Consider the following 12483-nt stretch of genomic DNA (forward strand, 5'->3'; position numbering starts at 1 on the left):
CTCTCTCTCTCGCTCTCTCTCTCTCTCTCTCTCTCTCTCTCTCTCTCTCTCTCTCTCTCTCTCTCTCTCTCTCTCTCTCTCTCTCTCTCTCTCTCTCTCTCCTCATAATATCTATTCACTCCACATCCGCTTGTTCTTCTTACATAAGGTTTGCAGTCAGGTATGCTTAAAGGTCTTTTCCCAAAGGTACTCTCTCTAGACTTACCACCTCGTGTTTTCTCTAAGCGTATACTCACAGCCGTAATCAGGCTAGCCATTACCACCCCTCTGACATGGCCTGTGCTGTACTAAGCTAGCCATTCAGCACAGTGGCACACTCTCCAATTGGTTTCCTCAAACCAGCTCTCCCCTTCACTCTTATCAACCTCATTGTACGTATTTCTAATTCACATTGCACATACGGTATTTTTAATGACAGTGCATATTTATTTTACTTCACTTAATGTAATTTTATTTTAAATTGTTTTATTTGTTGTTTTTGGGTGACACTTTATTTTACAGTTTTTCTCGATTGGTTTGGCTAATTTCTCAAAACTGAGATGACATTTTCAAAACAACACGGACAAATCCCCATACCAACTTGCAATTTCCCAAAACAGAATGGCATTTTTCATTGCTTTCATCAAATATCAAATGCTTTGTACATGTCTCAAATGTTTAGTACATCTCTGCAGATGGCTAAGTACAGTTGACACATTGAGCATACATTTAGCACATTTTCAAAATAAACTGATCTTGCTTATCGAATTAGACAATTCTCTGTGTAATGGCTGCCCTCTCTAAAACATATGTCAGCATGATTTCACTGTGTCAGTCATCATATGCAAAGTAGTCTACACAATTATCAAAACAGTCCAGGGCATAATATTTTAAGAATTGCATTAAACGGTAAATTCATGACAGTGTTTAACAGGCCAAATTATATTGTAACTTTATTAGTTTGTAGAAAATAATTTTACAACCGTGTATAGTACAGTTATTTAGCTAATGTCTTGACATTTTTTCAAACGACATTCTGTTTTGAGCAATTGCTAGTTGCTTTGGGATTTGTCCATATTATTTTGAGAATGTTATCTCTGTTTTGAGAAATGAGCCAAACCAATGAGAAACCTGTTATATATGGCTATTACTTTCTGTATGTGAATTTACAGTAAAGAAAGTTAATGATAAATGTCCTTGGTAAATTGTCTGTGTTGTCAAACTTCAAACGTCACTTCACTTTTTAATTTTTATACATAGCCGAAATCTGTTAGCTGAACGTAGTCCCATAGTGACAAAACATCTAACCATTTTGACTTGCAGTGCTTACACAATGGCAAAGGGACAATGTATTTTGGGGGTACTGATGATATATGTGGGGAAGGAATTTAGTTTTGACACACGGGTAAACTGTTTTTGGAGCAATATGAGCATGTGATGAGGATCCATGAGGTTATGCTGAACCATCCAGTTTATTTTGACAGAAGGACTAAATTAATGCAAATGAGCCAAAGCAATTGAGAAGGATCTATGCCATTTTTATGGTAGGCCTACCGACTATTTATGTGGGAGAAGGATTAGTGCTGATGCAAGAATGAGCTGTTTTGGGAAGTATATGACATTTTGCTATAGTTATCTGAACTGTTTTGCAGAGGTATAAGAATGTTTGGCCAAATAACCCAATGGTTATAGGAATGTCATCTCAGTTTCAAGAAATTAGCCAAACCAATCGAGAAAAACTGTAATGGTTCACTATTACAGTGGATCTACCACATTAGGTACAGTGTAATAATAACCAGTGTAACAATATTTAATACCATGTAATAGTGTAATACCATGTACCAACCCTAACCCTAGATGTAAGAACAAAATTGGTACATGGTGTTACACTCGTATTACATTGTTACGCTGGTTATTACACTGCAGGCCTACCTAATGTGGTAGATCCACTGTAATAGTGAACCATTAAACTAAAGTGATAGCTCTTTTGGTCTGTGTGAAAATCATTCATGTGCGTTTTGGAATTTGTGACCACTCAAAAGTGCCCTTCGTTTGGTTTGAAGGACAACATCAACGTCATTGAAACCCTTTAGGAAGACAATCGCACGTCTCAAGGGCCACTGATGATCTAGTCAGCAATACGCTCATGATATGCCCCGCCCACAGACGGGGAGGAAAACACAAACGTGATCTTCCTAAAAAACCCTGTCATGCATTTCTTCTACCTGTGGTCTACATGTAATTGCCCATATTTAGATGTGTGATGGAGTGACCATCACTAGGGTTGTGGGTGTGTTCTAACTGTCATGCCAAAGAGTGGTCAGAGCCCCAGTTTACTACCCCAGAAGATCCGGGTTCGAATCCCAGCTGGGCAACTCTGCCCTCCTTTGCTACTAGGTGATTTACCTCTGATGACCTGCACAAATTGTCAGCTTGATCAGCTGCTTCAGTGAATTGGCTGGAACAGATACAGTATATATATGGCAGCACTGTTACTTTCTCCTCTCACCTTTCTGGATATCTGTCTTTTGATGTTTCTTTTTTTTTTACTGCTTCAAGTTTTCTTGACACCTCTGGACTTCAGAACAAGACAGGAATGAGAATGAAAGGGCCTGTCTCACACTATACACCCCCTAAGCAGCACACATACGCACGCGCACACGCACACAAATTTAGTTTTGACACACGGGTAAACTGTTTTTGGAGCGATATGAGCATGTGATGAGGATCCATGAGGTTATGCTGAACCATCAGGATTATTTTGACAGAAGGACTAAATGAATGCAAATGAGTCAAAGCAATTGAGAAGAATCTATGCCATTTTTATGGTACCGACTATTTATGTGGGAGAAGGATTAGTGATGATGCAAGAATGAGCTGTTTTGGGAAGTATATGACATTTTGCTATAGTTATCTGAACTGTTTTGCAGAGGTGTAAGAATGTTTGGCCAAATAACCCAATGGTTATAGGAATGTCATCTCAGTTTCAAGAAATTAGCCAAACCAATCGAGAAAAACTGTAATGGTTCACTATTACAGTGGATCTACCACATTAGGTACAGTGTAATAATAACCAGTGTAACAATATTTAATACCATGTAATAGTGTAATACCATGTACCAACCCTAACCCTAGATGTAAGAACAAAATTGGTACATGGTGTTACACTCGTATTACATTGTTACGCTGGTTATTACACTGCAGGCCTACCTAATGTGGTAGATCCACTGTAATAGTGAACCATTAAACTAAAGTGATAGCTCTTTTGGTCTGTGTGAAAATCATTCATGTGCGTTTTGGAATTTGTGACCACTCAAAAGTGCCCTTCGTTTGGTTTGAGGGACAACATCAACGTCATTGAAACCCTTTAGGAAGACTATCGCACGTCTCAAGGTCCACTGATGATCTATTCAGCAATACGCTCATGATATGCCCCGCCCACAGACGGGGAGGAAAACAAAAACAAGTGATCTTCCTAAAAAAAACCTGTCATGCATTTCTTCTACCTGTGGTCTACATGTGATTGCCCATATTTAGATGTGCGATGGGGTGACCATCACTAGGGTTGTGGGTGTGTTCTAACTGTCATGCCAAAGAGTGGTCAGAGCCCCAGTTTACTACCCCAGAAGATCCGGGTTCGAATCCCGGCTGGGCAACTCTACCCTCCTTTGCTACTAGGTGATTTACCTCTGATGACCTGCACAAATTGTCAGCTTGATCAGCTGCTTCAGTGAATTGGCTGGAACAGATACAGTATATATATGGCAGCACTGTTACTTTCTCCTCTCACCTTTCTGGATATCTGTCTTTTGATGTTTCTTTTTTTTTTACTGCTTCAAGTTTTCTTGACACCTCTGGACTTCAGAACAAGACAGGAATGAGAATGAAAGGGCCTGTCTCACACTATACACCCCCTAAGCAGCACACATACGCACGCGCACACGCACGCATGCAAGCACGAGGGAACGCAGGCACGCACGCCTGCACGCACACATACACATGGGCACGCACACACGTACGCACACACACACACACACACACACACACACACACACACGGGCACGCATGCACAGTTCCACTTAGACACATGTTCACCAAAGTTCTGCTCAGTCTCACAAGTGGTTTTGAGTGTATCGGGAGCAGCTAACCCAGATTCCAACAGGAAGAAGGGTAGGCCCCCTGGTGGGTGAAGTCAGAAGACATGAAGACATGCCCACTTGATGGAGGTCCCACTGAGACAGCAATCACACCAGAGCACTGAATACAGCACATCTCATCAAAACCATTAATGCAGTGTTATTTCAACACTTAGAGAGTACTCTGGGACCGAATACACTCTCGAAGATGATAAATAGACTCTCTAAGGGTTGAATTAACACTGTTTTGTTTATACTGTGCAGCCTTGATTTTGATCCGATGGATATCATATGGGTGTCAAAAAACATTATGTAACTTCATTACCATACCCACCACAACAGCAATGAACACTGAACAAGCAACACAGATTCTGAGCTATTTTAATCACTGACTGATGAGGAGCAAGCAATAGGAGAGGGGAGGATCTGAGGGATATACACCACTGGTATCTACCAACTGTGGGGTGAAAGGTAGGTGTGCTGAGGGGATGAAATGTGGAGGAGTCAGTGTGTTTAACCTATTACGTACTGACAAAATGGCAAAAATGTAAGAGTAAGAGCAACTTTATTAATCCCCAGGGGGGAATTAAGGAATTGTCTTAAAAGGGTTCAAAAATATTATTACATACATAAAATGTTACAGGCTTAATAATTATATTAACTGTTATTAGACTATTGACTTCATTATTGTATATGAAATGGCCATATATGATTAAGCCAATAGGCAGTTTACATCATTGGTTGTAAAAAACAGGGACGTGGGATGTGGGTGTTTATCACCACATCTGTACATGCAAGGACTTTGCCGTAGCCCCTTAATGCACGCCGTACCTCCTGAGGCACGCTGTAATAGACATTGAACGTTAACTACTATAGCAGGGATTCTTAACCATAGGACCGCGCCACGCTCACAACCTCCGGGGCCGCAGTCAACTTTCAGTGTCGCACCATTGGGCCGCTTGGGCCATGGGACCGCTTATCAAATAGCCTACACTACCATGACAGTGCACGGGGCCTTTAGTAGTAATACATTGCGACTTGGTCATTGAAATTCTAGTAACAGGTAATTTATAATGCCGTGTCTTAAGGGGTTAATTGACTTCTAAGTGTGAAACAGGCGAAATAAACAAGGTGGCCTAACCAACAGACACTGGCGGTCTTTAAACTATTCCCTTTAAAATGATGAGTAACAAATCAACAGAGGATTAGGAGTTGTTTAACATAATGTCAGGGTCAGGATAAGGATTGCATGCGGTCAAACTGAAGGACTTGAGTATCATTTACTTCGTGTGTGTACATAATTTTGTTTCTGATGGGTTTTGCTTTCCATAGAGTGATATTGCTCAGAAAGGCTGGGACTTCATTTTACTGTGGTCATCATTCATTTTTATTTCAGTGTGTGCTGCTCTTCCCGCGTAATATAATGCAAAGTAATAACTGTAGAATTTGCTGCCAAATTGGGCATATACACACTCAATGTCATTAACTTACTGAGGAAGGCAGTGCAAAGAAGTTCCCACTAAGAGCGCAGCTGTAAAGAGTCAACCTACCTTGTTTTCTCTCTGTACCTCTCTTTCCATCTCTCTCTTCTAGGCCTTTCTCTCTCTCTCTCTCTCTCTCTCTCTCTCTCTCTCTCTCTCTCTCTCTCTCTCTCTCTTCACACGTGTTGTCTCTCTCCTCCTTTCCTGCCTTTCACTCTCTCCGCCTCTCTGATCTTCATCACCCTCTTCTCTTTACACCTCTCTCACTTCTTTTTCACTCTGCAGCTCTTGTTCTCACACCAGCATGGAGGCTCCCAAGGATGCAAGTTATAAACAAAATACTAGTACAGAATATTGCAAAAATGAATATTGCAACACGTTGTTATAATGCTGTAATATATATGTCTGAAATATACAGTATATACTGTGTGAGAGAGGTCTGCTCACCAGCTGTGGGCCTACAATCACAGTATACATGTATATAGGCCTCTTGCACATACTGTATCGATACATATCTGGGGCTGGGGGCACGGTGGCTCAATGAGTTAAGACTCCATATCTTTACGCTGGTGACCCGGGTTCGAGGAACTTTGCTGATCCTTGCCCCTCCTATTGCCCCACTCATCTCCTGTCTCTCTCAACTATCCTGTCCTGAATAGTAATAATAATAATAATAATAATAATAATAATAATAATAATAATAATAATAATAATAATAATAATAATATAATAATAATAATAATAATAATAATAATAATAATAATAATAATACATAATACATAATACATAATACATAATAAATAATATAGCCTACTCTACATATCTACAGTATGCACGTCTGTGGGTGATTGTACTCAGTGCGGTGTGGGCTCAAAGAAGATAACAAGGATTTAGGCCTACTCATAGCCATGTATATATCTATGTGTTTAGCCTACTCTATATACAGTATCTATGCATGTGTATAACCCTACTGTATACATACATATGGAACATATCTACCGGTATGTCTGTGGGTGACCGTACTCACCGTTGTGTGGGCTGGCAGTCCCGGCTCTGAGGGCGCACTGCAGCAGCACCTCAAAGATGATGCCAAGGATTTAGGCCTACTCATAGATATATATCTACCTGTCTATATACCAAAATAAATGTATCTGCATAAAAATTGTGAAATTGTAAAACTGTGCCCCAATGGTTCCCCCTACTCTCTGCTGTGTGGGCTGGCCTTCTGTGCCCTGAGGGCGCACTGCAGCAGCACCTCAAAGATGATGCCATAGATGTACTATAGAAGTATGTCTATACGTGCATATAACCCTACTGTATACTGTACATATAGGCTACTACAGCATATGGAACTACAGTATATGGGTCACCGATGCAGGTTTGGTTTGTGGTCCATGGTCCCCCTACTCACCGCTGTGTGGGCTGGCCCTCCATGCCCTGAGGGCGCACTGCAGCAGGCCGTCCAGCCACAGCAGTAGCCAGCTGAGGCAGAAGCCCAGCAGCAGGCCCAGCATCAGGTCCATCTCCTGCTTGGTCACGCCGCTGCTCACAAAGTAATTCTCCACCGAGTCCACCAGCGACTGGTCCCCGTCGTACGGGATCACGTAGTGCACATGTTGCCTAGTGGAGAGGAAGGGAGGGAGGAATAGGAAGGAAGGAATGACAAAGCTGGTTAAACGAACAAATTGAACTGACACCAGTCCATGAACGTGAAGGGAAAGGACAGAGGAGGAAAATTGGACAGGGAGGCAAGGATGTGTGTCTGATGGAGAGAGAAAGGAGAAAACGTCAGAAGGAAAAGAAGTAGTAGAGTAGAGTATCACTTTGTGGAAGTGGAAATATCAAAAGGTAATGGGAGTGTGTGTGTGTGTGTGTGTGTGTGTGTGTGTGTGTGTGTGTGTGTGTGTGTGTGTGTGTGTGTGTGTGTGTGTGTGTGTGTGTGTGTGTGTGTGTGTGTGTGTGTGTGTGTGTGTGTGAGAGAGAGAGAGAGAGAGAGGGGGGGGGGACAGACAGACAGACAGACAGGAAGAGACAGAGATAGAGACAGACAGACAGACAGACTCAGAGAGAGAGAGAGAGAGAGAGAGTGAGAGAGAGAGAGAGAGAGAGAGAGAGAGAGAGAGACAGAGAGAGAGAGAGACAGAGAGAGAGAGAGAGAGAGAGAGAGAGAGAGAAGAGCAAAAGAAGAACAAAAGTGTGAAGTGAACAAAAGAAGAAAGGGATGAGGACTCAGGCGTCTTTTTCATATCGTCTCCATGTATCTGCTGCCAGGCTGGTGCTCTAGATAGAGATGCTGCTCAGCATTATACAGCTCTGGACTGAAACCTCCAGTAGAACTGAACTGGGTCCAATGAGAGAGAGTGAGAGAGAGAGAGAGAGAGAGAGAGAGAGAGAGAGAGAGAGAGAGAGAGAGAGAGAGAAGGGGTGGATGAGAGATGGCACAGATAAAAAAAAAGAATCAGCGAGGAAAGAGAGGGGAAGGAAAGAGAGAGGAACGGGAACGAATGTGAGAAAAACAAGACAAAAGAGAGGAGAAAAAAAGAGAAGAAGAATTAATATCACTTTGTATGTGTCATGACAAGGAATAAAGGCGGAGTGATGAAAGCAGACAAGGGAGCTAATGGAACCAAACAAAAGCCAGGCAGCCGGAGAGAGAGAGAGAGAGAGAGAGAGAGAGAGAGAGAGAGAGAGAGAGAGAGAGAGAGAGAGAGAGAGAGAGAGAGAGAGAGCAAAAATAGAGAAATTGAGGGAAGCAAGAAAGGAAAGATACGCACAGGGAAAAAAACAGATACACGGATAGAAAATGAGGGCGAATAAGGAGAGAGAGAAATGGGAAAGTAGGAGGTGTGTTCACACATGAGACAGCGAGAGAGAAAGAGAGAGAGAGAGAGAGAGAGAGAGAGAACGAGAACGAGAATGAGAACGAGAGAGCGAGAGGGCAACACTTTAATTCATCATCATTTCGGCAACAAGGCACCCTGCTCTCCCTTGTGCAATGGCACAGATGAGGAGAGCGTAATGGCTTTGTGGGTTTTGCGGGCTTCAGGACCACAGGGGGTCATAACGAGGAAAGGTGTGTGTGTGTGCGTGTGTGCGTGTGTGTGTGCGTGCGTGCGTGTGTGTGGCTGCGTTTGTACGAGAGAGAGAGATATAGAGAAAAGACTGATATTGTGTGAGAGAGCTAGAGAGAGAGAGAGCCTGTGTGTGTGTGTGTGTGTGTGTGTGTGTGTGTGTGTGTGTGTGTGTGTGTGTGTGTGTGTGTGTGTGTGTGTGTGTGTGTGTGTGTGTGTGTGTGTGTGTGTGTGTGTGTGTGTGTGCCTCATTAGGTCCAATGTAGGCTTGCAGGGGGGAAAGCATCACGGACAACTGCACCCATAGTCCCCTGTGTGGCCCACAAACCTGGCAACATGGGGGCCGCAGGGCCTACTGCGCTGTTCCACTGCCACAACCTGGCAACGCGGGAGCAACAGAGTCTACTGTGCTCTACCACTGCCCCCAACCTGCCAGATAAGCACTGTGCAGCCCTGTGAAGGGGGCCAGGGGGCTGTAGGAAGGGGTCGGAGGCAGCGGGCAACAGAGAAAGAGATCGCACTATAAGAACAGACAGACGGAGAGAGAGATGGATGAGAACCTTTGGGAAAAGAGGGATGAGGAACGACAGGAAAGACTGAATAAGAGAGATGGAGAGTGAGGTGGAGAGAGGTGGAGGGTACAGAGCGGACAAAGAAAGGCTGGGAAAAGGACAGAGGAGAGGAGAGCAGACTAGAGAGGAGAGGAGAGGAGTGGAGAGAAGAGAGATGAGAGGAGAGGAGAGGAGAGAAGAGGAGAGAAGAGGAGAGGAGAGGAGAGGAGAGAAGAGGGGCAGCAAAGTGGAAAAAACTAACCACCCTGAGACATACAGATGTGAGTGGCAGTAGGTTGGTGAACACTAGATGTGGGTGCAGTAGGTGGTCAGAGATGGCAGCCTTGAGTGATGCATGTACACACACACAGGCACGGACGCAGGCCAGTACACACACACACACACACACACACACACACACACACACACACACACACACACACACACACACACACACACACACACACACACACACACACACACACACACACAGATAAAAAGATACATGCACACACCTACACACACTCACCCAGAAATATGTAGCCGAGAATACACATCTGAGAGTTGAGAGTTGATGTAGGCCTATGTGTTAATGGGTGTGTGTGTGTGTGTGTGTGTGGAGGGGCAAACAGGCAGGGAACATCCAAATAGCAAGAGAGAGAGAGAGAGAGAGAGAGAGAGAGAGAGAGAGAGAGAGAGAGAGAGAGAGAGAGAGAGAGAGAGAGAGAGAGAGAAGGTTTTGCAAGGCCCTGGGGTCTGGGTATGTGGTGAGAGAAATACTATGCTGCAGATAGTCTCTCTCTCTCTCTCTCTCTCTCTGAGGGAGGCCACTGCCACTGGAAATGCCAGGGAACACCAGGGGCGGCTTTCAAAACGAATCAGCTGTGTGCTGAACAAAATGACTTACACGCCGGCATGAAGTATTCACAGGCTCCCGACTCCTGGCATCTTACAAACACCCAGCAGCACCAGGGGCCCTGCACTTTGAGCCTTACCCAAGTCTCCAGCTGAGGTACTCACTGTAAACTGTGTGGTGTTGTTTCAACACTTGAGATGGACCAACTAGAAGTGTTTAATCTGACTCTCTAAGTGTTGAATGAACAGCAAATTTGCTTAATGAAAAAAAACACATAGAAAAAAAAATCATGTTTCATAATGCCTTAAAGAAACCACTGCACTCCTGGGATACAGCTAGTAGGCCTAAGATGTGCGTGGGAGGAGCGGGTTCTTGGTTTCCGGGGGAGATTAAGGAAACATTGTGAGGCTCTAAAGAAAGAAAGCTCTGGCAGCGAAGAAATCATCCCTCAAGCTCTAGGGATGAGACGTTAGTTAGCAGGATGTTTCCACTATCAGTGGAGGAGCATCAGTAGCCTTATAATGCGCAGCATTCCGGCAATGCTGTCATTGGTACGACTGAACTACCATAGTATTACTCTAAGGGCCGCTGACATCTTTGGCTGGGCCCGGGACAAAATCATCTGAAAGGGCCCCCACACTCAATATGTAATGAGAACCCAATTCTGGGCCCCATCTCTCCCTAGGCCCAGGACAACTGACCCCTTTGTCCTCCCCTGTCAACTTCCCTGATTCCACTACTACAACATTACAGTCTTTATGGCTTGTTAAGACTTGGTCATTGCCATTCTGGGAACAGTAGATGTATACCGGGCATGGCCACTGACAGCTTTGACCGGGCCCAGGACAAAATCTGAAAGGGGACCCCTTCATATACATACGGTGCGATGGGGGCTCAATTCTAGGGCCCCCATCTCTCTGGGCCCGGAACAACATACCCCTTTGTCCACCACCTGTCGGCTGCCCTGACAAAAGGTTCCTTGTTTTAAGAGTTAACAAGAGCTCTTCACTGTACAGTAGGCAGAGTTGGTGTAAGTAATTCCAAATGATGCCAGTTTGGGCCCATTATTTAAAGAGCTAAAAGGCAAAGGCTTTCCCCGCTCTCTTTATGTTCTTTTTAAGTGGTGGGTGAAATCTGAAATGATGTAACCGATTATTCGCTGCACTCCCCATCATAAAAAATCTCTGAGAGCCAAAGTGGAGTTTTACTACTGACAAAAAGCAAGTCAATCTCACAGCGGCAGTTTTTACTCAGGGGGGTTGCTGTAGTCATTTATGGCAGTCGATCAAGGCATTTGCTCAATAATTCTGGCATGTTGGCAAACTGCAGAAAAGTGAAAATGTGTGTATGAGATGAAAAAACAGGCATGAAGAACTTGAAGCACACCATAAAATGACAATGAATGGCTTGTGGTTTGGTGCTGGCCTATTATGTTTGAGTGAACAAAAGACAGAAAATCAAGGCAATATCCTATGGAAACTAAAAAAAAAGGAATGCCTTTCATCACCTATGAATAGCAGCTATACAGCAAGGCTTTTGTTTTTACACATATTATACTGAGTACATGATGTGGTGTGCCTTTCATGGAGCTCTCTTAATAATGTAGGTATCCAGGGTGGATAATGTACTAGACAGAGTGGCACTCGAGCATGTGGCTATGACCAAACATACATGGATCAGAAAATATTTCCCATTAGACACAAACAACACAGGCAGACTAAAAGAATGGATGTGACCATGAAGATGAGACACATTTCTGTGCCATAACCCTCACAACATTCACACACACTCCAAAGTAGCCTATGTAACTTCTCTTATAAAGCCAGTCCTATGTGGGTATCACTGAGCAGCAACAGAGGGCGTATGGTGTTAGCACTAAAGTGAATCAATAGTTGTAGTCAGTCACAACTTGTTGAAAAAATTCTGAAGCTGGAGGAACTGTGCCATTTCTTATTTAGTAAAATAATAGCACTGACCAACACCACTCATCTGTATTGGCTATATTTCAATGCCCATTAATTCTAATGAACTCTGAGGTTTTTGTTTTACCTTCCACAGTTGCAATGACAGACGCGGTCCTCTCCTCTTAAATGTGGCAAGATATAGTTGTGAAAGCGGTCCAGAAGAGCGTTCATGTCCGTTAAACACGCTACAGCCTGCAAAGAATCATCCAAGTCAAGTGGGAGACAACGGGCCGCAAATTGTCGGTGAAACAAACAGTATCTTAGAGGTTACATTTCAATAATGGAAAAAAGCAATGATTTCCTTGGTAGAAAAAAATATCTGTCCGCTGTTTTTGCGCCCGTGCACATGCGTCAGTTATTTGGAGAGGCCTGTTGATCTACCTACCACAAGCAGTCACCGGAGTTACAGAATTCCAACGGTATAAGAAAATGGTCACAAGTGATG

The 12483-nt window shown here is 43.7% G+C and overlaps 1 protein-coding gene across 1 annotated transcript in view; it reads right to left on the minus strand.

The window, feature by feature from the left end:
* LOC134463355 (transmembrane protein 240-like) overlaps window positions 1-12298 on the minus strand; it is a 20254-nt gene extending 7956 nt beyond the window's left edge. Inside the window, exons 1-2 of the mRNA XM_063216569.1 lie at window positions 12124-12298; window positions 7008-7216 (exon numbers count right to left, since the gene is read on the minus strand). Coding sequence (XP_063072639.1) covers window positions 7008-7216; window positions 12124-12209 — 295 coding nt within the window. The 5' untranslated portion in view covers window positions 12210-12298. The remainder of the gene's footprint in view (window positions 1-7007; window positions 7217-12123) is intronic.
* Window positions 12299-12483: the final 185 nt, after the last annotated feature.

Source organism: Engraulis encrasicolus, chromosome 14 (genome assembly GCF_034702125.1).
Source record: "Engraulis encrasicolus isolate BLACKSEA-1 chromosome 14, IST_EnEncr_1.0, whole genome shotgun sequence".
NCBI lineage: Eukaryota > Metazoa > Chordata > Actinopteri > Clupeiformes > Engraulidae > Engraulis > Engraulis encrasicolus.